We start from the raw sequence: 27526 nt of genomic DNA on the forward strand, positions 1-27526 counted from the left end.
GTTTTTTAAAACTTTGCTTCCATGTGTTTTTAGCTTTTTATTAGATTTATAAAAACTTGCACAAAATCTGATTTATATGGTAACACACAGAAGTGCCGTTTTACTGAATAAAAATAAAAGGAGAGATTTATTTCTGAGATTCTCAAATGCCAGAGAACAAGAGAGGCTTTTGATCAAGCCTGTCAGTGATCTCAGAAAAAGCAACTTCAATAAAGTAAAGGGCTTGCTGACAGCTTGTTTGGAACTTTTAGAAGTGCAGAACCAAGTTGGCTACATTCTCAAAAGCAACGGATCCAGATTTTATTGCTTCCTAGTCTGTCAATTTGCTGACTGCTGTTCTGAGCTCAGTAAACAGAAAAACAGGATAGTAAACATGTGATCTGCTTTCACATGGAGAGGAATCAAGAGGCAGCCCACATGCTGCAAGGAACAGTGAACATGTGCATTTTGAAACGATAACTGGTAATTAGTCAGCATTTTGAAACGCAAGTTACCACCGGGCTCAGATTCACTATCAATTCAAAACTAGGATTTAGTTACTTTATGAAGCTGGTGAAAATCCAAGCAGCGCAATGTCATTTTAAAGCAGGAAATATATGATCTGTATTGGTCCTGACAGAAGCTGTGTTACCCCGGGATCTGGGAATGTTATGCAACGAACACGACTGAAGGAAGAAAATGCATTAACTCACAGGCAAATGTTATGACTCATGAGTTCTGAGCTATGGCAAATTATTCAATTTGACTGGAGGTTCAGACCGTTCTACTTCACTACTGGCAGATATATGTTGAGAGTAGCTTTGTGCTTAAGGAACTGAAAGGCAGGGCTTCTCTTTTTCTTTGACTGTCCCCCGTTTTGTCTGCTGCTATGAATATGATGCACTATAAATGCCTGGGTCAAATTTATGTATTAAAAACATTTCTATGCCACCCAAAACTGGCATCTCTGGGCAGTTAATGAGGAAGAAGCCAAAGAATAGCCAATTAGGACTTTGCAGTGCTCACGGACTGGCTCACGGGTAAGCCGCTGATCTGTTCAACATCTGCTGACCAAAGGTTAGATTTGAGCTGGCTTTTACTCTTCTACAGAGGCAAGACCAAGTTGACCTTTCTCTTTTCTTTGTAACAACCTGGCCTAATGTTCTGGAATTCTCCCAGATGCTATTACATAACCAATAGATTAATCTTCTCTGGAGCAGAGGCGTAACTATGGGGGGCAGGGGGGGCACGTGCCCCGGGCGCCATCTTTTCTGGCCACGTGGGGGGCGCTGCCATGACCAATTTTTTTTTTAATTTTTAACTTCTTGTTAATACAAATGTTTCCTGCTCAGTGCAGCAGCGCTGCAGCAGTCAAGGAAGCGCGTCAGTGCCCCCTTCCCCACGAGCGGTCCCTTCCGTGCCGCCTGCGCCCCCCCCATTGCTTTGCTGGCGCCTGGCGGCCAGTCAGTGGCCTGGCTTGGCGGCAGCGGCGGGCGCTTGTGAGGAAAAACCTAAGTATAATGTAGTATGTTGGGGGGGGGCGGCGGTGGGGGCGCGATTTCAGTGCTTGCCCCGGGCGCCGTTTTCCCTAGTTACGCCTCTGCTCTGGAGACCCCCCAAAATAAAAGTCTGAATTCTTTACTCTTTGAGATCAGCTTTATTAGGTTTGCATCATTAGGGTTTGAAAAGAAAGAAAGATTTCCAGTTTGAAAAAGGGGATACTTAGCAAGGAAAACATAACCAGGTAGCTGGGGGGGGGGGAGATTACTTTTATTTTTACCTTTCTCTACAAAGGCTAAACAAGTCTCTCCTGACACAGGTTGCACCACATACAATTTAAGGTTAAGCTCAGGGTTCTGAAAGAAAGAGGAAAGGCTTCTTAAGGTCGTGTGAGCACTCGCTAACTCAACTACCTCTCTCCAATGAATCCCCTGGTATTTATTGCTCCAAAAAGCAAAATTTTATCCTTTGATCTTTTCCCGCCATCCTCTAGCAAGTGTAACTTAACAATAGCAAAGTCATGTTTTCAGTGCTTTGGATGAAGCTCATTAAGCAAGCAATTCTTTCTGGACTGATGAATTCTCTACAGACCAGAACTGAGACTCTTATCCTATTGTGAAGGATGGAAAATAAGAAAGATGGGATATAAAATAAGGTATAAAGGATGAGATATAAAAGAAATAAAATTTGCATAGGGGAAGGGTTTGGGAACTGTGTGTCAACTTTAAAGTAATTCTGTTTGGAAAATGCCATAGTTTTTTATTGCCCTTCCTTTTCTACAGTGGCTGAAGTTACTGTTACTACTACTACTACTACTACATATAGACTCTTCCCTAATAGTCACAGAATAGTTAGTGATGATGCTTCATGTGGCACTTTTAGTTTCCCCTGTGATAGAAGTACCCTGGTGTGTGGACTAGTATATAGAGCACATGCACTTTTTCTTATAAACTTAAATCACATACATCAAGAAGCCATTGTTAGTGTTTCCTAATTTATGTACCTGGAATTAAAAAAAAAGACTGTCTTTGCACCATTCACACATTGAGACACAAGATTTTGTGGATTTAGTTTGGGGAACGAATAGGAACACCCTATACAGGCAGGGCTGGGGGGAGGGGGAGTAAACAAGTACGGCTTGTTCCTCACCTGCTTTCCTCTCCCAGCCCCAGCTGCCTTGCTCTCCTTCGTTTTGCCTGCAGCTGGGTTAACCCTTGGCCCGATTTCTCAAATGGGAGAATAACCAGCTTGAGTGCTAAGGGTTAATGTGGAAGCAGGGAGAAGAGCAAGGCAACCAGGGCTGGAAGAGGAGAGCAGGAACGAGCCACATCTACAACTGGTTTACTCCCCACCATCCCACCGGTATGGCCTGCTCCTGGGAACAAATATCATTTGGAGAAAGCATCATATGAATGGATGATTTGGCCATTGCTGGCCCAATCTCTCATCCGAAACGGACTGTGAGGAGCTCCAAAAGGAACTCTCCAAATTGGGTGAGTGGGCAACAAAATGGAAAACGCAGTTCAGTGTTGGCCAGTGCAAAGTGATGCACATTAGGATGAAATCCCCCAGCTTCAAGTATACGTTGATGGGATCTGAGCTGTTGGTGACTGATTACGAGAGGGATCTTGGGGTCATGGTGGACAGCTCGTTGAAAGTGTCGACTCAATGTGCAGCAGCTGTGAAAAAGGCCAATTCCATGCTAGGAATCATTGGGAAGGGGATTGAAAGTAACTGCTAATATCATAATGCCCTTATACAAAATGATGGTGCGGCCACACCTGGAGTACTGCGTACAATTCTGGTCACCACATCTAAAGAAGGACATTGTAGAACTGGAAAAGGTGTAGAAGAGGGCAACCAAGATGATCAGGGGCCTAGAGCACCTTTCTTATGAGGCAAGACTACAACACCTGGGCCTTTTTAGTTTAGAAAAAAGACGACTGCGGGGAGACATGATAGAGGTCTATAAAATCATGCATGGAGTAAAACAATCCCAAGGCGGTTCACACAAAAATTAAAACAAGACTATCAAAAATACACAATTAAAATAATTGGGCAAAGAGCCACCTTTCAGAACAGTAGATCTTGTAAAGCCCTTCCAAACTGTGGTCTATTCCATCATGGACACTGATAATATTAACTGGGGATTTTGTGCAGCATTCAGACGACGTTCACTGCATCTCATGTAGGATTTGCCCTACTTCTGTGGGTCACCTGGGGAATTGTTCTTTGCTCGGCTATTTTGACTTGATAATGCCAGTGTAACTACTTGTCTCCTTTACTCCCTCTATTCATCTCTCCAATAAGCAGCAGCTGTCTGTCATGATAAGCTGAGCTTAGCAAATGATGATGTAAGAGAACAAATTAATGCAATTGTGATCTGAGTGTACCTTGACATATTGCTATGGAGAAACTATAAAGGAGACGGAGGGAATCAGTACCACTGTTGGCTGAGCATGGGGGAAATCTGCCAAGGAAACAACCTTGCTGGAATTCAGAGAGCAAGTGAACACTCACATTTTAGACTACTGTCTAATGTGTCTCTGTTCTTTTAGGGATAGCACATTTACATTAGGCTGGCTTACGTATTGTTATGGTTTTATTTCATGATTTAAATATTTCTTTGAGTGTTTTTTTAAATGTACAGAAAGAAAAAAGAAAAAAAAATTCTTATAAAAAAGAAATTTTATTAACAAAATAAAGTAGCAAAGCAGTGAACCAATTATGGGGTGGAGGGAGATAGAAGGGCAATTAATGAAAGCTCCAACCCCCAACTCCCCCCAATTTTAAACTAACCAGACCCCACCCCTAAAAACAAGAGCGAAGGGGGCCAGGCCCTCTATGACAGGCTTCCCCAACCTGTGGCCCTCCAGATGTTGCTGAACTACAACTCCCAACATACCCAGCCACAATAAATTGTGGCTAGGGATGCTGGGAGTTGTAGTGCAGCAACGTCTGGAGGGCCGAACATTGGGGAAGCCTGCTCTATGACCTCACTATAATTCCAGCACTGAAGCAAAGCACAGGTTTCAAAAGGCTTAACTTTAGATATGCACTGCAATCTGTGCTGCATTCTCCCAACCCTGCCTGATATGAAAACATGTGGAAGGACCAAGCTGGGGATTCCATCTGAAATGTAGAATGCTATCTTGAACATGTACCCCAACATGTACTCCCCAAAAAGTGGGCATAGGGTGGGGAATGAAGTTGGGGTTTGTACTTGAAACATAAAACAGGGCCCTGAATGTATGTGCCAGATTTCACTATGATAGCACAACATTCAATGGAGTTATTGTTCTGAACATACAAGCGTACGTACAAATGGAACAGCTGAAGCTGAATGAGCAAGCTTTTAGGCAGTTTAGGCTGATGAAACTCTCCATTTTCAAGATATTGGTAACCTTGAGAGACTGCTATGGAAGTGTTTTGGAATTTGGGAGGAGAGCTCGTCATGAGCATGAATTGCCCCTGTGCTAAGCAGGGTCTGCCTTGGTTTGCCTGTGGATGGGTGACTACTTGTGAGCACTGCAAGATATTTCCCTTAGGGGATGGGGCTATAGCTCAGTGGGAGAGCATCTGTTTGCATGCCAAAGGTCTTGGGTCCACTCCCTGGCATCTCCAGATAGGCCTGGGAAAGACTCCTGCCTGAAACCATGGAGAGCCAACGCCAGTCAGCGTAGACAGTACCGAGCTAGATGGACCAATGCTCTGTGTATAAGGCAGTTTCCTATGTTCCTAACTACATTTTAATGAAGACGGCAAAGAGCTAATTAGAAACAGGACAACAATTAGGAGGGTTTGCTTTGAGATGGAACATCTTTCCCCCTGCACAATTTCTGTTCCACTTCCCTCTCCAACTCACCTGTCAGAATTGTACAAAACTTGCTAAACAGTGAACAGTTCCAAGTCCATAGCCTTAAATTCCCACTTGCCACCCCTTCGTACCAAAAGCACTGGAATCCTTTGACATCCATGGCACAGAGATAAGTGACAGTGTTACAAAAAGATGGCTACTGTACCTGGATTGGTGGCTCAATCATGATCCACGCAGGCAGCATTAAACTTGGGTTCAGGGGCTGTGTTCCGACCCGAAAGTAGATACCACCACAACTGTCACAAGCCCAGATGTGCTGATTTCCACATGCCAGACTGACCAGTTTCACAGCACCTAATTAAAAAAAAAAAAAGCAATAAACTTTCAATAAGTCAACCAATAATCAACTCTGACTTGTGGCAACAGTTCGGTGCAAACTACACAACTAAGGTATGCTTAACAGAAGTTTATGGGTGGAGTGGGGGGAGACAGCAGGGGGAAGGGTTGAACACCCTTCAAAATCAAAATCTAAAAAAGAAACATAAGATAGACGCAAGCCACCGCCACTGGAGAGATGCTGTTCTGGGGATCAATAGGGCCAGTTGCTGTTCCCCTGCTAAATAAGGAGAATCTCCACTTTAAAAGGGTGCCTCTTTGGTCAGTTAGCAGGATCAGGTAACTGAGGGCTCCATTTGCTTAAAGAGAGAGGGTGGCTCCATGAACTCCATAAATTTTCCCCTTCACTGAAGTAAATAGGGAAGCTCCATACTGGTTCAGATAATATTCTCCTTGAGCAGAGGCTGGGCACAGCAAGGGAATGAGCTGGTCTGGTACGACCGAAAGACATGACCATTCATAAATAGGTTAATACTGTTGGAGATGAAGCTCCTGATGGCATCAACCCTTAGAACCAGCAACCCTATTAGGGGTAGAGATGGCAAGCAAGGGAATCCCCCTCTCTGACTACGCTTTCTCTACTCCCCCTTTGTTAGACTGATGGTTTCAGGTTTCATTCTCTCACCTGAGAGACAGCATTCCTTTTTCTCCCTTCTTCCCACACAACAATAGAACCAGGGATCACTCCATGAAATTGATTGCCAGGAGGTCTAGGACCAACAAATGGAAGTACTTTTTCACACAACACGTGATCCACTTGTGGAACTCTCTGCCACAGGATGTGGTGACAGCCAACAACCTGGATAGCTTTAAGAGGCGTTTGGATAACTTCATGGAGGAGAGGTCTATCAATGGCTACCAGTTGGAGGGCTGTGGGCTACTTCCAGCCTCAAAGGCAGGATGCCTCTGAGTACCAGTTGCAGGGGAGTAATGGCAGGAGAGAGGGCACGCCCTCAACTCCCGCCTGTGGCTTCCAACAGCATCTGGTGGGCCACTGTGCGAAAAAACAGGTTGCTTACCTGTAACGTATGATCTGGATGTGATCTATTGTAGCCATAAGGAATGGGGTTCTGTGCCTGCGCAAGGACCTCGCAGGCTGATTGATTAGCTCCTCTCGACGCCCCACCTTCCTGCATGTGCTGTGCTGAGTCCCTTAGAATTGGCGGTTGGGGCGCTTCCTTTCCAGTTTCTCGCAGACCGCCCATAAGGATGATCCACAAGATAATTAGTCTCTCCGTCCACCAACTGATTCTGCAGCGGGGATGGCTAGGGAGGGACTTATGGCTACAATGGATCACATCCAGATCATAAGTTACAGGTAAGCAACCTGTTTATCTGGATTGTGATCCATTGTAACCATAAGGAATGGGTGCTTAGCAAGCTTACCCCCTTACGGAGTTGGGTGCAGATGACCCATAGCCTATGCTAACACCCTTTTTAGAACAGTTCTCCCAAAATTTGCTTCTTGTGCCATTCTCAAATCTATAGCGTAATGTTTGACGAATGGTAGTTGAGAAGACCACGTGGCTGCCATGCAGATATCCAACATCTTGATGCCCGATAGATGGGCTGCTGACGCTGCATAAGCTCTAGTCGAGTGGGCACACACCGTCTTGGGCGGTGTCACCTTTTGACACTTATAAGCTTGGAAGATAAGTTCCACTAGCCAATGTGCTAGGCGTTGGCGAGATATTGGACGGCCCTTACAACGTCCCTTATATGAGATGAAAAGTTTCCTGCTCTTTGGGAAGCCATGGGTCCATTCCGAATAATACAGAAGAGCTCTCCACACATCTAGTGTGTGGCGTGCCCTTTCCAAATCTGTCTCTGCATTCTGGAAGAAGGTAGGCAGGATTATCTCCTGATCCAAATGAAATTCAGTTACCACCTTTGTACAGAAGCGTGGATCAAGCCACATAACAACTTTGTGAGGATAGAACTGTGTGTAAAGCTTATCCATACGTAGGGCTGTCAATTCACTTACACGTTTTGCCGACGTGATTGCTATCAGGAAAGCCGTTTTCAATGACAGAAGCTTAATGTGAATAGTTGCCAAAGGCTCAAATGGAGGCTCCGTAAGAGTTGACAACACCAAAGACAAGCTCCACTGCTCCATAGGGTGACGTAAAGGCGATACAAGTTGTTGAGGCCTTTTAGGAAACGCTTACACTCCGGGTGGGAAAACACAGAGGAGCCATCCCAGTCCTTATGCTTTGCTGAAATGGCAGCCAAATGCAGTTTAACAGAGACATTGGCCAGGCCTTTTAGCTTTAGCGAAGTTAGGTACATCAACACCTTGTGTGGTGTAGCATGCAAGGGTTTGATCCCCCTCTCCCTCATATAAGATCGATAGCGCTTCCACTTGCAAGCGTAATTACGCCTTGTAGTTTCACGCCTGCTATTTAATCAGATATCCTTTTAAACTTGATTCTCCAGGCAGTCATCTTCAAAGCCTGGACCTCGGGATGCAATACTTTTCCTTACTCTCTTTGCAACAGGTCTGCTCTGTGTGGGAATCTCCGGAAATTGCCCCCTGACAACTGCAGAAGTGGGGCAAACCATGGCTGGCATGGCCACCAGGGGGTCAGAAGAATGCATTTCACCTCGTCCCTCATCACCCGTGCCACTGTCCGTCTTAACAGAGGCAGCGGTGGAAATAGATACAGTAGACCCACATTCCAGGTGTGTTGAAACGCATCCCCTAGGGAGCCCCAGCCTATGCCCCCACGAGAGCAGTAGTTGACACACTTTTTGTTGGCAAGAGTTGCAAACAAGTCTATCAAGAGGACCCCCCAGTCCTTGGACACCTCTCTGAGGTACACAGTCTTTATTTCCCACTCGTGCCTTTGGCCATAGTCGGTGATCCTGTTGAGGCTGTCGGCCAAGCAATTGTCCACCCCTCTTATGTGGATTGCCACCGGGTATACTGAGTGTTGAATGCACCAGTCCCAAATCTTTTGGGCGAGCAGACACAATGTCAAGGAGACTGTCCCTCCTTGGTGATTGATATAGGCAATTGCCGTTGTATTGTCCAGCTGCAGCTGCACAGTCTCCCCTGTGACCAATGGCTCAAACGCCTTGAGGGCCAGAAATACCGCCATCAACTCTAAGTAGTTGATGTGCTGTTGAGTTTGCGGTTGTGTCCAAGTTCCCTGGATGCAGTGGCCTAAACAATGCACCCCCCCATCCTGTTAAGGATACATCTGTTGTCACCTGACATGTGGGAACTCGTGTTGCGAATCCCACACCCTGAATTAGATTGCGCTCCTCCATCCACCATCGTAAACTCTTTAAAACCACTGGTGGCATGGTCAAGCGCATGTTCTGACTATCCACATTGGGGCAAAAGTTGCGGAGATGCCACAGTTGTAGTGTGCGCATGTGTAAGCGTATATACTGCACAGTTGTGGTACATGAAGCCATTAGCCCCAGCAGCTTTTGAATCTGTACAGCCAGTTGCTGTGGGGTTTGCATAAATTGCTGGATGAGCGATTGTATCTGGCAAATGCGTTCCAATGGCAAGAAAGCTCTCTCTATCTCCAAATCTAGTACTGCTCCGATGAAGTTCACCCAAGTCATCGGGTCGAGATTCGATTTCTTCCAGTTGATGTTGATCTCAAGGTCTTCCAACAGGTGCACCACCTGTTGTATTTGTTGCTTCAAGAGTTCCCTGTTGTGACTGACCAAGAGCTAATAGTCTAAATACAGATAGACCATCATCCCTTGTGTCCTCAGGTAGGCTACTACAACAACCATCACCTTCGTAAACACCCTGGGTGCTGTAGACAGACTGAACGGAAGCACCATGTACTGATATATCTGACTTCCCACTGTAAACCTGAGGTACTTGCGGTGGTTCTCCTGGATGCCGACATGGAAGTAGGCATAAGTCAAATCTAGTGTTGCTGCCCATGTTCCGTGGGGAAGGATAGACTGCAGGGTGATCATTCTGAATTTTCTGGTCACAATGTAACAGTTGAGACCTCTCAAGTCCATTATAGCTCGGATCCCGCCATCTCTTTTCGGGATCTGGAAGTAACGGGAATAAAACCCCGTCAGTCTGTTCGCCCACTGCACAGGTGTTATTGCTTGCTTCAACAACACCTTGACCTCCTCCTGAAGTATTTCTGTGGCCGGCGTGTATGTCAGCTCTGAAAATGGAGGCTTGGTCTCGAATTCCAATGCATATCCCGTCTGCACTATACGCAAGACCCACCGATCTGATGTTATATTGTGCCATGCTTGGGCATGGCTTTCCTGTTTGATGGTATTTCTGGTAACCACAGGACCCATGGTGGGGGTCCTGGATAGGTTGGCTGGTGGAGGTGGAATTGGACCAACAGTTTGGTTGTAAGGTTTCACAAGATTGTGCAGCGAGCGAACAGTCCCATCAAAAGCCCTGTTTGGAAGCATCCTTATCGTGTTGTCGTGTCGCTTTTCCTTTAGGTTTTTGGTTATACGCTCTATTGCGCTGATAGGGACGGTATTGCTTCTTGTAGTCCTTCCTGTCCTGACATCTACTGGGCTTCTGCTGAGAATAAGATCAATTCTTAGATGTAGAGCTGGCCCCACCCAAGGATGCCATAAAAGTACGTGCTATAAATTTTGATTTCTTTAATGTCTCCATAGATGTGTCTGAATCCTCATGGAACAGCCCCTTTCCATCAAATGACAGAGATTCCACCCTGTCCTTCATATCCGGTTGGAGAGTAGCAGAACGGAGCCATGCATGCCTGCGCATGCCCACTGCTGTAACCACTGTATGAGACTCTGTTTCCACGAGATGTTTGAAGGCACTCAATTGCTGCCTTGTCACTGCCGTGGTCCTCTCATAGGTTAAATTTCCAATGGAACTCTTCTGATGTCATAGAAGTGGAGTCCTGCAATAGGGCATCCCCTATTAGGTGGTTGTACCGAGCCATGCAGTACAATAGGTGGTTATACTGAGCCATGCAGGCTGCATAGTTGGCAATTCGAATTGCAAGACTAGCCGTACTACAAACCTTTCTCCCCATGACAAATATCTTTCTTCCTTCCTTATCCGCAGGTGTTGTATGGCGGCAACCACCCTTGGATGTAGAGGCGCAGTCCACGACCAACGAGTTGGGCACTGGATGGCGTAGCAGGTAAGTATTTTCCTCCTCACTGATCCTGTATAGATTTTCCAAATGCTTAGAAGTTGGAGTCGTGACATTTTTGACCTCCCACGCCATCTTAGCCGCTTTGCTGATCGCTGGAATCATAGTGAGCGCAACTGGATGAGAAGATCTAGACTTTCCCATCATATTGTACACTGGGTCCACAACATCTGCACCAGGAGATTTTAGCTCCATTCCTAACGCCTCTGCTATGTCCCTTATCAGGGCGTGAGAAGCCTTTAATTCTTCCGTTGGCGAAGTAGAGAGCCTAGGTGGAACATCCAAGGGGGGGTCTGACCGTCGACTGACATTGTCCGATTCTGAGCTCGCCCCAGAGTCATCCCCTACGCTAGCATCACCTGGGGAGGAAGGAGGCTCTGTGGGCGGAGGGATCGACTTCCACTTTATCTTTCCACCAGGTTTCTCTGAAGCTTGCCTAACCGGTGCTTGAATCAGTGGCAGTTGCACCACTGGTGGCTGTGGTGAAATAATTGGTAGTTGAGACTGAATGACTGGTTCAGGATGTGGCTGAATGACTGGTTCAGGATGTGGCTGAATGAATGGCTCTGGTCGCATAGCCGCTGGTTGATGCTGAGGAGATGGTTCTGGCAGCAGCTGAGTAATGGGTACCTGAGATAGTGACCCTGGTTGTATAGCAGAGTGCCCCTGCAAGGTCTTCCAACGCAGGTAATCCGCATAGTCTGCTGGCAAGGTGTGGCGAAAACTGCAGCTGTGGGTAGGCTGTGTTGAAGTCATCCTCTGAAGCTCCGAAGACTGCCTCACGGCTGAGGGTTGCCCCTGCAACAATGTTGGAGCAGGTGCATGTAAACTTGATTCCTGGACATGTAAAGGTGAGTAGGATGGGGTTCTAGGTAACCTCCCTGGTTCCCCTTCATCATGATCCTCATCCAGTCCCGTGCTCAGGAACCCCTGGAAGGTAGACCCCGAAGGAGTGCTCGGAGTTGAGTCTAGTAGTTCACGAAGTCCTCCATCCTGCACGGTTAAACTTGGTGTCCTTGGTGTCGAAGGGGACTGAAAGGGAATGTGTGCTGGAGACAGTAGCTGAGGGATTCTTCTCCCCGTATATACATTCGATGTCGAAGTCGACGTTGAGGGACCACTGAAAATTTGCTCAGGCACTGTCAACGTTGATGGCGGGATTGAGAACGCTTGCTGTGGTCCCAATGCCAACATCGACGTCGAGACCGATGTTGATGTTGATGCCAAAAGAGGGAGGTGAACCTCCGACATTGAAGTCGATGTCGCCGCTAACCCTTGGGTCTGTGCCATCGATGTCGAGGTCTGTGTGGTCGATGTCGAAGGCGGAATCCAAGCTGTCGATGCTGTAGCCAATATCGAGGTTGAGGCAGACTTGTCCAAGTCGCCATCAAAAGCCTGAGCATACACTGGGGAAGGGGTACGATGTGCCCTTAACTTTTGTGCATCCAAGCCCTTAGCTTCTTCCCTCAAATGGCGATCTCGATCCTTGTGTTTCCCTTTCTTTGAAACCTCCTTGGGTTTCTTGAAAATAGCTTCTGTAGTCTTTGCAGCACTAGATAACGCGGTTTTAGACTGCTGTCGTGCAGTTCTGTTGTTACCCGGCTCCGGGGAGCCCAATGTTGATCAAGCGCCCGACATCGAAGGGGAGTCCAGCGATGTACTTGGCCGAGGCGTCGGCGGGTTGAGCGCCTCATCATACAAAGCTGCTTGGAGGCGTAACGCCCTATTCTGCCTAATTTGTTTCGAGAATGAGCAACAAACTTTACAAGTTGCGGAATTGTGCTCCTCTCCTAGGCACAGCAAACAAGCGTCATGGTGATCTGTAGACAGCAGTTTGGCTCGGCATTTTATACATCTTTTGAAGGTTTTCTTCACCTCCATTGCCCAAAAATCTCTCACCAAACCAAGTAGTCCGTAGAGTAAGCACAGTCCGAAATCCGTTCTAAGTCAAAACAAGGCGGCAAACTATCTTTCCATAAGTCTGTCTGTTCAGAGTAAACAAATGCCAAATTCCATTCCGAGGTCAAACTGGTAAGGCAAATAATCTGTCAACTAGTTTGTCCGTTCAGAGTAACGCGTAAACAAGTCCAAATCCGAGTTTCAAGCCACTAGGTTCAAATAGTTTCTAGTTCGAGGAGCAACAGCTATGAGGTGTGATCGCTTAGGCGGTCAAAGAGAAACTGGAAAGGAAGCGCCCAAACCGCCAATTCTAACGGACTCGGCACAGCACGTGCAGGCGGGTGGGGCGTCGAGAGGAGCTAATCAATCAGCCCACAAGGTCCTTGCGCAGGCGCAGAACCCCATTCCTTATGGTTACAATGGATCACAATCCAGATTAGGATGCTGGACTAGATGGGCCTTGGGCCTGATCCAGTAGGGCTGTTCTTATGTATTCTTCCTGTATGTAGCTAGCAATGAGGCATGTAGGTCTCAGTCTTTCTCCCTGATTGATTTCCTAAATAAACTACTTTACTTGGAACTTTAACTCCATGTCTCCTGACAATACTAATTAGCAGTGCTCCCTTACCTGTGCACTTCTGCTGTGGCTGGGGAAGATAAAGAAATCTCGCCTCCTGAGCTCTCTAACAAATACTTGCATAAAATCCAACACAAAAAACCCTCGCAAAAACTAAAGTCGGCATCTACATGCCATCCTGGAATCAACACTACAGTTTGGAACTGTGTGTGATCAATCTAACATGTGTGGGCCTTATGCAGATCTCATGCCTATGCAGTCTGAAGGCAAGACAGGTGTATCCAGTGGGAGAGAAAATACTATTTGCCTCTCTGTGCCACATAGTGGCTATTAAGTGAGAAGATCATCTGAACTGAATCATTCACACAAGAGGAGCATGAACACTTCAAAGCACACATACAGCTTTGGATCATGAGCTACGTCTGCAACACAAAACTAACAGAGAACATAGGATGCTGCTGCTTATGAGTCATATCACTAGTCCATCTAGCTCAGTATTGTCTTTTCTGACTGGCAGCAGCTCTCCGGGGCTTCAGGCAGGGATTTTTCTTAGCCCTACATGGAGATACCTGTGATTGAACTCAGGACCTTCTTCATGTCAAGCAGATGTCCTACTACTGAGCTATGGCCTCATCCCCAGAAAAGAAAGAAAAAGGCAAACGATGTTGGCTTCGTTTGTTCAGCAAGTCCTCTTTTAGCATCTTAGGACAACAGGGCAAAATATATTATTCAATTACTGCTATAAAAATGATTATTTTCACACAGGAATAAAGCTGACAGGGGAAAACCCTCTATGAAATGCAATTCTGGGTATAATTAGAAATGCAGGATTTCACATGACCTCAATTGAACTCTCCGTGGGAGCTGGTCATGCTTACGGACTAGGTCTATAAATACATGCTAGTGCTTAACATTCCAAATGTTACTAGCAAACAGTGGCCACTGGACAGGTCTAGAGGATAAATATTTCAAGGTTAACCATCTTTCATTACTATTGTGCAATGGAAGTAAGAAGTACTTTCCCCAAATGATTGTACCATCAACATGGTATTTTTATATTCAGTTGGACAACAACATTAAAACCTCGCTGCTTTCCTTAGGATGGAAACAGAAACTGCAGAGCTGTGAAATAACTCTTTCAAGTAACCCACCAACAGAACTCAGATTCCTAGAAATTGACTGCTGCTTACATTTAATAATGTAATTATTAAATAAAGTATTATTTAATAATAACAATAATAACAATAATAATAATAATTTAGAAAAGTGCAAAAGAAAGCATAGAGGTTTTAGAGCAAGATGAGATGTTATCTGGTCTAGAGCCCCCCATCACAAATGTTCAGGTGGGAAACAAGATGCATTTTGGCAAGATGCCAAACTTTAAACACACACAAACATCAGAGTGAATCTCACCGATTAACAGAATGTTCTGTGCTGTACTGGGGTATCCTATTACTGGATAACATGTTCCCTTTAAGGAAAATGAATCCTAAAAGTCAACTTGTTAGATAACTTACAGATCAATTACTTTTATAACAGTTAATTTTATTAACTTAAGAAGTCCATAAAGAACACAACTGTTGCCTAACATTTACAGACACTACAAAACCCAGAAAATACATTCCCCAATAGGCAAGGGTGACAAAGCCATGGAGTCTGGCATTTTCTGTTACAAAAAAATCCTAAATGCTCTTTGCTGCAGGATATCCTGAGTGGGATCCGAAGGCCACTAGGACAGCCCTAATTCCAGGACACCTTCCTGATGCATACACATTGCCTTCTCCTCACCTCCAAAGAGTCTCTTGAATACTACTGCTGAATCATACAGCCACCTAGGAGAAATACTTGTATCACAGGGTGCTGCTGTGGAAGTGGTATTGGTGGGGAAAGGTCACAGCGCTAAATCTAACCTCTTTTCTCACATTGGTAAGGCAACCATAGGAACCTGCCTTATACGGAGTCAGACCATGGGCCCATCTAACTTAGCATTGTCTTCACTGACTGGCAGCAGCTCTCCTAGGTTTCAGGCAGGAGTCTCTCCCAGGCCTACCTGGAGATGCTGCCAGGGAATGAACCTGGGACTTTCTGTGTGCAAAGCAGATGCTCCAACTCTGAGCTATGGCCCCATCCTTATAGACCCTTACATGGAATTTTACATGGCCAGCAACAAGACTGGGACGAGAATGGGCTACCTTGCAACAGGACAAACTAAGGATCCTTTTCATGCCATCGCACATCTCTTCCAGGGGCGGGGGGGGGGGGGAGAGATATGAAAAACAGCCATTCTGTTGCCCAGAGACAAATCAACCTCCTTTCATTCACATCTGGGCACAGAATCACCTTGAGCTGTGTGTGGAGACAAAAAGGCACTTGATTTACTACCTCTCTTATCTGAAGCAATGGCTACCAAAAGGGCCATCTTGAAAGATAAAGATCAGCTGTTCACAGGTAGCCATAGGTTTGAATGGATGTCGCAGCTCTTTAGAGAACCACTTCATCAACAGGTGAGAAAAATACCGAACAACCCTCAACTGGAGGGGAGAAATTGCAGTTAAAGTGCAGAGAACAGGCAGCAAGACCTTCAGCAGCTAAGTGAAGGATGTTGGGGCTCCTCACACAATGATTCTGATGTCAGCTAGATGAAAATCAGATTCTGGTGGTGCGCATGCCCCCATGGAGCGTGTTGTGTGAAACCAGGATTTCTGGACGGTGTCCGCTTGGCAACATGCCAACCCAACATGAAGTCGAGAACTGTAATCGGGGGCCTGATGTTGGCTTGTCAAGCAGAGACCGCTGGAAACTCCTGGCCTCAGGAGACATGCTCTGAGGCAGCATGTGTACCGCTAGAATCTCTGAATTTCACCTAACTGACATTAGATTCATCATGTGAAGAGCTCCACAGTCCAAGACTGCCCTTACTGATCTTGTGCTGGGACTGAAGTGACAGGCCTTGGCAAAATGAGAAAAAAGGAGGCTGCTTGCTTAAATGAGACTCCCTGATATAATCTTTTCAAATGACAAGGCTGCACAACTTTGGCCCTCCATCTGTTGTTGGACTACAACTCCCATCATCCCCAGCTACTGTGGCCAATATTCTGGGATGATGGGAGTTGAAGTCCAACAACGGCTGGCAGGCCAAGGTTGTGCAGGCCTGTGATATAATAAGGTTTGAAAATGGCCTCCTCACAACCCAGCTAAAACAAACAGTCCTCCAAATCATTGAATCCTCTGGCTTATTTCCCCTATAATTTCTAGAAGTCTGTCTTTATTTTAGCCCCATTACATAAGACCGGCCTGTTTTGAAATAGCCGCAAGGAGGGAAAAAAACAGCCGTCAGCATAATTCTGCTGCTCCTCTGGGTCTGACATTCAGAGGCGCTATTTAAAAGAAAGCCTTATTACTCCTCGTGGCACAAAGCATGCCGGATCACAGTGGCTTCAGTGCTTGATGGCTCAGCTGTTGGTTTTGATCTAAATAAGCATCAGAGCCCACTAAACAAGGAGTCACATATCAACTGCTCTGCATTTCTGGGTGTTTACTTACATGGGCAGCACAATTTGATATTCAAAGATGCACTCCTTATATAACATATTCAGTTAGGAACATAGGAAGCTGCCATATACTGAGTCAGACCACTGGTCTATCTAGCTCAGTACTGTCTACAGAGACTGGCAGCGGCTTCTCCAAGGTTGCAGGCAGGAGTCTCTTTAAGCCCTGTCTTGGAGATGCCACGGAGGGAACTTGGAACCTTCTTTATGAAAGCATGCAGGTGATCTTCCCAGAGCACCCCCATCTCCCAAGGGGTAATATCTTAAAGTGCTCAATGTAGTCTCCCATCCAAATGCAAACCAGGGCAGACCCTGCTTAGCAAATGGGACAATTCATGCTTGCTGCCACAAGACCAGCTCTCCTCCCACTCCTCTGGCTTTGGATTCCCTCCGCCTCTTTTATTGAGGCTCATATTAATTGCTGTCCATCCAGTAGGGAATCATTCTGCTAGCACATTGTCAAGGCCCATTCTACTCTGTTTTAGGAATCCCAGAGTAGAACAGGGCAATCCTAATCAGGCCAGATGCTGTGACTCAGGACTCAGTGCAAGTACAAGAAGAACCACAGAGCTGACATTCTGAAATGTATTGCAGCAACTAAGCATTGGTGGGCAGGGGTCCAAGGTGTGGGAAGAAGCCATGTTGCCAGCTCCTCCCACTACTCCATCATCGCTGGAGCAGTGCAAGATGGAACCACAGGGGAGTGGCAGCCATACTGCTTCTATACTGACTCTGCCGAAGCATTAATTTCTGGCACTATCTAGTTTGACCCCATAGGGCACCCATACAAGCACAATCCCAAACAGCAGTTCACATCTTATTGTACTGGCCCCATTGCCCCTCTTACTGAAAATTCCTATAATTTTCTTTCTTCCAATTCGTCCAATTCATCCGGTCATTCACTTTTTCTAGGACTGAATTACCATTATTTGCCCATGTTTAGTGATGTAATAGGTTCCAAGGGTCAGAGCAATTCTGTGTGTAAATATCCATCAGGTATAAAGAGGAAAGGAATGCTATTTTTCTGCAATGAAGTTGGAAATTTCTGAACAGAGCACACAATCATACCTAACTGAGCAAGGTCCAGTTTGGTCCAGTGCATCCCAGTTGGGCAATTGGGTGAAAGTGTCCTTATGAAGACCTGCCCCAGATTATCCAGAGCCCAGATGGCATCCTGACAGGCTGAATAATACACCATTTCACCATCAGGGGGCAGCTGCACAGTCGAAGGATGGAACTGCGAATTCTGATCACTGACACAGAACAGATCCTTGTTACTTTGCCGCAGCCACAGAAAGCTTCCTGCGGAAAGGACAAAGCTCTCGTGGTTAAATCCATTTATTTTCAGAAATCTCCACTCTGACAAACTCATTTAGTGTCTGGACATTTATTAAAAATAGAGTTAAATTTGTATTCCAAAATATATTTGACCAGGTTTTCCTAACATGTTTTAGTGATATTAATAACAAAATACTATTTATATTTCAATCACTTTACAAACACTATCTCAGTAAACATTAACACAGGCCTATAAGGTAGACCAGCTTGATAAACCTTGCTAAATGGCAAAGAGACCTTTTAAAGTAGTGATTCTCTTCTATTTAGCAGGCGGAAAGCAACGGGCCCGATTCAACCCCAGCACAGCGTAACTCCAGTGGCTATTGCTGGTACCTACCCCATGAATCCTTTGGGGACAGAGAACCCATCTTTTTATTCTTTTTTTACGTAAACTGCTTTGAGAATGTTTTTGTTGAAAAGTGATAAATAAATAAAAAATCACCCAATACTGCAGACAAAGGGCTAAGGCAGAAAGTTGCTTGCCTAAGAAAGCCAGCATAGTGTAGTGTTAGACAAGAACCAATCCCCACTCAGCCATGAAACTCACTAGGTTACGATGGGCCAGTCAAGAGTCTCAGCCTAAAGTACCTCACAGGGCTGTTGTGAGGACAGGTATAACCATATATACCGCTCCGGGCTCCTTGGAGGAAGAGCAAGATATAAATGTAAAAATAAATAAGGTCATGTAGCAAGTTTTTGTTCAAGGTGAAATGGGGCCTTTCTGTTGCAAAGCTTACACTCTTAGTTACTACGCGGTCAGCTTTATGCACACAACTCTGTGCTTAGGCATAAAAATAAAATCAAGTTGCTACTGAGGATCAACCTGCTGTACCATGAAATAAAATAGTTTCATAAAAAGGTATGAGGATCAGATCTAAGCGAAAACTAGAGTGTAGAGTGAAGTATAAGAATTCTAAGAAAACACACTCAGATTACAAGGATCTAACTAAACACGACTGTGGCAGACCAGCAATTTACAACACAAGGTGCCACCAAAGAGATATTTATTTATTTATTTATTTAAAATTTCTTATATACCGCCTCCTCCAAAGACTCTAGGCGGTGAACAACAATACCAACAACAATTAATTAAAATAATAATAATAATTAAAGGGCAAATGCCTGGTGAAACAGGTGGGTCATAAGAAGGGCCTTAAAAGCAGCAAGGGAGGGAGCTGAATGAATCGGGGGGGGGGAGTGTTCCAAAGGAGAGGGGTGGCCACAGAGAAGGCCCTCCTATGGACCCAGATATGAGATAGGGAGGGGCCGATTTCATAAAACATAACAAGAGGAGGGTGCTGAACCCTACTCCCACTCACAATTCCATCCTGTATGTCTCCCCCTCAGCTGCTTTTCTTCTGGCAGAGAGAAAAGCATACTTCCTATCTCAGAGCCCAACAAGGAGGAAAGTAGTAGTTGAGAAGCTGTTGTGGGAAGGGAAGAGAGAAGCATGGAATGGAGGAAGGGTTCAGTACCTTTTTCTTTCTGGCTATTCCTCCGCTTTAAAATAATCATTGACCTATTTGGCAAAACCAACATTCTGACATGGATCTTGCCACAGTTGTGTCTAGATAGGACCATCAACTTGTTCTTTTGTCTAGCCTAGCAGATAAATAGCAGCGACTTACAAGGCAACTATGAATCAAACTTTACCTTCTTTTGTTGGAGCTGTAGAAGCTAACACAAAAGCCCATTTTATGGCTGAAGCAGTGCCACGAGGCACAACATTATTCCAATAGGTACCTAGAGAAGGAAACAGAGCCAGCATGAGAACACACACACATACACCCTGGACTTTGTGACAAACTCCTCTAATGCTCCGGAGATTTCAGTTTTCATTTATATTCTATGTCTCCTGGAATTCAACTTCCATCTTGGATCAAGCAATTAAAATTACTATGGATTCCAATGAAAGCTTCAGTTGACAGTGATGCTTCCCAAAAAGACTCAGAATCCTGTTTGAAAAGTTTCCTCCCCTGTAAAATAATTTACACAGGCTAGATATGTCTGGTGAATGTACTTATTTCCTTTTTTCTTTTTCTTTTTTACATTTTATATCCCTTTTATTTTGCCTACTCTGTCCAAAAAGCTTGGATTTAATTCTGCCTTAGGTAAGTTAGGTTGAATGATCCAAATTGACCCAATAAACCTTCATGGCTGAGGGCTGAAGTAGATACATCCAGGCCAGTGATGATGAAAGGGGAAAGGTGCGAGGCCCCAGTGATGGAGGAGCTGAGACAGGTCTGAAGAGGTTTGGCAAGGAAGGAAAGGGGTGGACAGAATTGAGGGACAGGGGCAGGACAGGCAAAGAAACTGCCCTGCTCCTATGATATATCCTTCTCAGCCCTTAGGCTCACAGGACAAGGGGTAAAAAGGAAAAGTCTGGTGGCTATAGGCCACCTCCAGCCTCAAAGGCAAGATGCCTCTGAATATCAGTTGCAGAGGAGCAAGAGAGAGAGAGAGAGAGAGAGAGAGAGAATGAATATGCCCTCACCTCTTCCTGCCTGTGGGCTTCTCAGAGGCATCTGGTGGGCCTCTGTGGGAAACAGCATGCTGGACTAGATAGGCCTTGGGCCTGATCCAAAAGGACAGTTCTTATGAAAAGAGGCCTAGCCAGAGGTGCCACACACAGCCTGTTTTCTCTCTCTACGTCTCCCCTCTCGGTTTCCACCAGCTCCCTCAGATGAGGCCTCATGCAGGTGTTTTCCTTTAGACTACTGGAACCAAAAACATTTCTGTCCTCAGAAGTAAAACACATCTGCAAAACCACATCTGCACATCATCTTGGGGTTGCTAAGTCTATTGCCTTGGAAATATCCAGCAGCAACAGAGACACGGTTCCTGCTTGGATGCTTGTTTTGGTCTAGACTGGCACAGTCCTGTCTAGTACACAAGCAAACACAAAGGAGAGATTATTCTGGATGGATCCTTACGTAGACTACACAGCGTTCCACATCATTGGTTATGTTGATAAATGAGCCTGCATCCTGGGCTGAAGCTCCTTTTGGGGTCACTTGGCTGATAGTGGGATATATTCTTCTCCTGCCTGGTATTGGATTCTACCTTGCTTCCTGGATATAGACCACACATGCAGCACCCCAAATGTTCTCCCCTCCCCTACAAGAGGACAATCCTACTTCACTTCTATTTTTCAATTTAATGGTGGAGTTTAGCAATCTCAGTTAAACAGGATGCAGCTATAGTCTAGCATAATGTTCCAGGAAATTAATTCAGACTCAGTTTAACTGAGTCCATGGCTCCTTTTGTTCCTTTTTTAAAAGCATGCATTTCTTAGAGCTGTCTGGAAAATGGCACAGTTCCCTGGGAACTTGTCCCACAAAGACTCTGCAGAAACAAACAGTTGCTGAGTGAGTACTGTAAAAAGCTCCATGTGCCCTGTGCAGGCACCACCGAGACAGACAGACAACACATAGGAACAAGAATGGACTCACAACAAAATGTTGCCATATATTCCTGAGCCTGCGGCTGAGCATGGCAAAAAAGCAGAAGTTAACAACAGAGACGGGAGTCCCTGGTGTAACTTGGCTCTTCTTTAGAAGACTGCTTATTTCTGTTTCCCCTCAAAACAAGGGAAGAGAGAATCCATACAGAGGCTTTAGTAGTTTTTCTTTTTTAATATGTTGCTGAGCAATCAGTTTAATGCTTTCATCAATATTTGATGAGGTTGCAGGGAGGGAAAGGGGTGGTGGAGTAGCTTGTGCATGGTGAAGAGTGTCAGTTTATTGTCTGAATAAGTGTACGGGTGCATATACAATAATCAGCAGATTAACAGATTCAGTGCGCAACACTCCCCTCTGTTCCTCAGGTGAGTTTACACACATAAAATTGTTTTCATCTTATATGGGGTGGGGGTTAACGCTCCCACACATGAAGAGGTTAAATGTGTCAGACCCCTTCCCCCCTCAGAAACAAAAAGGAGTAAATGGCTAATGAGAAAACAAATGGATTTTATACACCTTTCCCTTTCAAAAGCAGGAGTTGTGACTGTTGAAGGACAGTCTTATGTTCTTATGACTATTCTTCAAGCTAAGAAATTCCCTGTTCTTTTTGTTCAAGTCCCCCCTTCACCACTGCTACTAAATTCCATTAACCTTTCCCACCTGGTGTCTGTTAACTGCACTTGAAGCTTCCAACATTCCGCCCCACTGACTTATAATGGGGGATGGTTTTGAGAGTTTTTGGCCCCCTTAGGTGTTTTTCTTCTTCAGATTTTTTGAACACTGATGTATTTGTGGGTCACCCCAAGTCTGTTGCTACCTCCCATTCACCCTCAGGCAGCCTGGTTCTGTGTCCACGTAAGGATAATAATGTTTTCAGTTCTTTCAAAAATAGATAAAAGATATAGCTTTCACTATAAGTGGGTTGCACCTGAGATTAGAAGTTTTCTCTATGTAAATGAAAAAGCTGAACACCTCTGTGATGAAGGCAGGATCGTGGGAAATAAAAACTTTGACATTCAGTGGCACCAAATGCAATACCAGAGAGAAGGTTCCACAGATACAGCCAGCATGTTCCCATTGTTGGGTGAACAGTGATTCACAAGGTTCTTTGCCATCAGCAGACAATGGGACTCAGTGATACTCAAGTCCGCCTGATCATAAACCAATATGTGCAAAATTTGGTGTGGACAGGGGAGAGAGAGAGAGAGTCGGGAAGAACTCAAACCTTGATTACAGGATACGTTATGGAAAATGACACAATTTCCCCTAGATTTTTGAGATGTCAAGGAAGAATAGATGCAAATGGGTTCGAACTTGGGCAATGTGATAAATGAAAAGGCAATGCATACATTTCAAAAATAGTCTGGGCGCACACATACACACACACACACACACACACACACACTCCCCACTTCTGGCTCCTGAAGAGGTAGAACAAGTAAACAGCTTCCCTACTGGCCACTAGAAGGCACACCCAGACATTCAGGTAGGCCCATGGAACTACAAGTTCAAACATGTTGTTCTGGTAAGAACTCCTCTGCTTACTTTCCTTTCACTATCCCTACAACTGTACCACATTTGGTTTAAATCAGTTAAGAGAGTCCACTTGTGCCTCAAACATTCACACGTCCACCATCTTGAATCGGAGTGGATGACATCATTACAAACTACACCACTGAGGTGTCCCTTCAGCTGTACTCAATTTGGTTCATATTGGTCCAGGCATTGCAAAGTTGATAGGGGGATCAACACACACATACGGACACACATAGACAGAAACACACACACTCACACAACTGGATGACCTCAAGCTTGCTCTCCTTAAGCAAAGTAGGCTAAAAAAAGGAAATTAGGCTATTCAAGTGTCACAAAGCCTCTAGACCTGCAAATTAATTCAGTAAACCACAACAAGGTTGCGTTCTACTTATTTATTTACTTACTACATTTTTATACTGCCTTTCTGCCTTGACAAAGGCACCCAAAGCGGTTTACAATATTAAAAGCAAATAACAGATTAATAAAATGTTGTCTCAGGCTGTTGGTCTTTTCAGGAGCTGAGGACAAGAGCTCACTGGCCTCGGTGCATCCTTTCTAGACACCCTAATGGATTTCAGTGCTAGCCAGATCAATCATTTAAGCTAGAGGGCTGAACTCTACCATTAGAACATAAGAACAGCCCAGCTGGATCAGGCCCAAGGCCCATCTAGTCCAGCATCCTCTTTCACACAGTGGCCCACCAGATGTCGCTGGAAGCCACAGACAGGAGTTGAGGGTGTACCCTCTCTCCTGCCATTTCTCCCCTTCAACTGGTACTCAGAGGCATCCTGCCTTTCAGGCTGGAGGTGGCCCACAGGCCTCCGAGTGGTAGCCATTGATAGACCGCTCCTCCATGAAGTTATCCAAATGCCTCTTAAAGCCATCCAGGTTGCTGGCTGTCACCACATCCTGTGGCAGAGAGTTCCACAAGCGGATCACGCGTTGTGTGAAACAGTACTTCCATTAGTTGGTCCTAGACCTCCTGGCAATCAATTTCATGGAGTGACCCCTGGTTCTAGTGTTGTGTGAGAGGGAAAAGAATTTCTCTCTCTCCACGCCATGCATGATTTTATAGACCTCTATCATGTCTCCCTGCAGTCGTCTTTTTTCTAAACTAAAAAGCCCCAGGTGGTGTAGTCTTGCCTCATAAGAAAGGTGCTCCAGGCCCCTGATCATCTTGGTTGCCCTCTTCTGTACCTTTTCCAGTTCTACAATGTCCTTTTTAAGATGTGGTGGCACATCTTAAAAGTCAGAGCCATTAGAGGCACAGTGGGTTATGTTATATCTCAACAAACAGAAGAAATGTCATATCATCTAATAAAACTACACGTCATTTGTTTTCATGGGCATTTCCAGAGCAATCAATAACAGCATGAAGTTGCTGAAAACATCTCTCTCCAAATGAAAGGAATAAAATCATCATACTCTTCCAGTCAGGCACAATTTCTCTAACCTGATTTCACCTGCCTTATTATCTAAAGGTAGATACACAATCTCTTGGGGCTAAGAGAAACATAAAACTCTGGAAATGTTAGGTTTTTCATAAAATTCTTACTAAGTAGGGATCTGCAAACCGGTCCGACTGTGACCTGGTTCGATGGTGAACTGGTTCAGTTCAAAGGTTCGGGGTCAAGCCGACCCACCCCTGGTTCAGTTCAACTCCAGACTGAACCCCTCTGGAGATTCACGGGGTTCTCGAGCATTTTAATTGTGCATGTGTGGCAGCCTCCAAAATGGCCAGCATGAGTGGGGAAGGCCCTGAAGGGACTGAAGAATGCCCAAACAGGGCGATATTTGACATAAGGAAGTCCGGCTGTGGGAGGGGGAACGTTCGCAGACACACACTCACCCCGCAGCCTCAGAGAAGCCCTCTGGAGGCGTTAAGCACTAAAATAAAATAAAAAAATTAATGCAGAAATACTCACAAACCTCTTGAATGGCCAAGGAGGCCATTTTTAATGCTCACAACCATTCCACCTCCCACCCCTGAACTGAACCAGGAGGGCTTGATGGTGGGCAAAACCAAACTGGCCAGGTCCAGTTCGGGTCTGGTTCGCACTTGAACCGAACCCGGCCAGCCGGAACATCCCTATTACTAAGAGGCTGATTATTTCAACCAAACATTCATATGGGTCTCAAAAAAACCAATCAAGTTTCAAAGAGATACACTGGATTCATTTTAGAGTCTGACCTGAAGGCATAGGATACACAAACTTTGCTGCAGCGAAGCAAGTTTAGGTCCTATCAGTGCACTGGCATAGTAACACAGGTGGCAGCCCAAGGCTACATTTTTTGGCTGCCGCCACCAGCACTAGCTTCCACCTACCCGCCTCCTCACCATCGCTGTCAGCAGCAAAGAGCTCACATGCGGGCCAATGATGTCACGGCCCACTACCAGGTGCTAACATCACTAGCCCACATGTGAGCTCTTTGCCACTGCCGAGGGCAGTAGAAGGGAGAGAGGCGGATGCATAGACAGAACGCGTGCAGCTCCCCCAGCCCTGGTCCTACTGGATGGTCTGTGTATTTTGCACACAATCACTCAGTGGTAGATCTACCAGGGGCCAGTGTCTGGAAGGGAGACTACCAGGCAACCCTATATAGCCAACTTGCAGAAGAAAGGTAGGATACAAATCTAGTAAATTCTGTAACATGGGCAGCCAAGCTGTGGCACAGGTAATAGGCACTTAAAACATGCCAGGGCAAAAGTAAGGTGATCTGTATGTCTGGCGACAATAGACAACTTGTCCTGTACTCCTGCCTGACTTTCCCACACTGTCTCCTCCCCAGAATGGATAGCTGGAAGGAAAAGGCACACCGAAATACGGGGTGGTGTCAGAATTATATAGGTACATGCCCTGAAATGCACCATCTTATGTGTTAGACTTGGCTTACAGCACACTTGTCAAGGAAGTTGATCAGTCTTGTATGATAACAATCCAAGTTCAAGTCACAGTGGGTCTTTCTGAGAATGTTTGGCATGGAAAAAACTGGTATGAACGACACATCACCATGCATAAACTAGGTAGCTTTGGTATTGCAAGATAGACTAGTGACAAATATGTGCTTACCTATTAGGCTTCCCTTTGCTACATGAAACTCATTCTTCCCAGAGGAGATCCAGACGCCACTACTGCTGACTGCAAGAAGGCTTGGCTGGCACTGAAGCTGCTGAGACCAGAAAGCTGTGCGGAGTTTGTCTGCTACTTTCTCAACAGGTGCCTGGGCTACAGTGGCTACTGTCTGGGTTGCCTGGATTATGGTCTGGAAAAGGCTGCTCTGGTCAAAAACGACATAATCCGTGATGCTTACCTAGGGGGGAAATATACAAGTTGACCAGTTCAAGAGATGACAAGACCTGGGTTGTGAATTATATTGTGGGTTATCAGACCATGGCTCGCTCCATCTAGCTCAGCATTCTGTTCCCAAGAGCAGCAAGCTTTCTACCTGCTGGAGATGTGGAAAGCCACCCGAGTCTAGCCCTTTTATAAGCCGCCTGAATCTAGCCTGAGTCTTTTATAAGCCACCCGAGTCTAGCCCTTTTATAAGCCACACTAGTTGACATCCAATCTAATGCTACACTGGTGCAAGAAGATTGCATGGCTGTGCAAAGCCACAAGGATGCTCAATGCTACACTTCTGTGCAAAAGTTCCTTGCAAAACACATGAGGAAGAGGCCTCTGAGCAGGAAGTGCACCCTGATTGTGCAAACTCAACACTAGTCCGGAATGCAAGTTCTCAACTTAGCGCAACCAGCTGGCGCAACGTCCATGCACTTCCTCAACAATTGCATAAGCACTTTGTTAGTCTGGATGTCAGCCACTGATTTCAAGAAGGGAGAGACTGAAGCTTAACTCTCCAACTGAAATTAACGAGACAAGTTAAATTTTAGCTTCCATTTTAGCTGGATTGTGCCCCATATTTTCAGCTCTTCTGCAACCAGCAATTTAAAAAACAGCATTCCAGACAATGGTTGCAAGAATGACTTCTGCATGTCTCACACGTAAAAGCTGTTCGAGCTTTATGTTTCGGAACCATGGACATGAGAAAGAAACAATAGCTAAAAATCCTCAGTGAGCAATTTGGTCCGCTGACAATAAAATTCAGCGGCTCTCAAAATATCCCAGCCAACGAGGTGTAGATTAACAGCCCTTTGAGAACAGCAAAGAAGCATTGCTATTCCTTTGATAGAATTAGGTGTCACATCACCAGCAAGATGCTCCTTTGGGAAGGAATATGCAAAGTAGGCGAGCGGCAGCGGATCCTGCATCTTACAAGAAAACTCCTGTAACTGGGTTGATATTCAATGCAGGGCAAGGAACAACACTGATTTCCTT

At 45.4% G+C, this 27526-nt stretch overlaps 1 protein-coding gene and 1 long non-coding RNA gene across 6 annotated transcripts in view; one reads left to right on the forward strand and one right to left on the reverse strand.

The window, feature by feature from the left end:
• TECPR2 (tectonin beta-propeller repeat containing 2) overlaps positions 1–27526 on the reverse strand; it is a 79006-nt gene that overhangs the window by 17682 nt on the left and 33798 nt on the right. For all 5 annotated transcript variants that reach the window (XM_053300395.1, XM_053300386.1, XM_053300367.1 and 2 more), the window contains 4 exons: positions 26261–26501; positions 19846–19935; positions 17923–18156; positions 5502–5650 (listed from right to left, as the gene is read on the reverse strand). In XM_053300395.1, the coding sequence (XP_053156370.1) occupies positions 5502–5650; positions 17923–18156; positions 19846–19935; positions 26261–26501 (714 nt within the window). The remainder of the gene's footprint in view (positions 1–5501; positions 5651–17922; positions 18157–19845; positions 19936–26260; positions 26502–27526) is intronic.
• The window catches only part of LOC128346791 (uncharacterized), a 52798-nt gene that overhangs the window by 1387 nt on the left and 23885 nt on the right, over positions 1–27526 (forward strand). Inside the window, exon 2 of the long non-coding RNA XR_008317196.1 lies at positions 10740–10818. This is a non-coding gene — a long non-coding RNA (uncharacterized LOC128346791). The remainder of the gene's footprint in view (positions 1–10739; positions 10819–27526) is intronic.

Source organism: Hemicordylus capensis, chromosome 1 (genome assembly GCF_027244095.1).
Source record: "Hemicordylus capensis ecotype Gifberg chromosome 1, rHemCap1.1.pri, whole genome shotgun sequence".
In the NCBI taxonomy this organism is placed as follows: Eukaryota; Metazoa; Chordata; class Lepidosauria; order Squamata; family Cordylidae; genus Hemicordylus; species Hemicordylus capensis.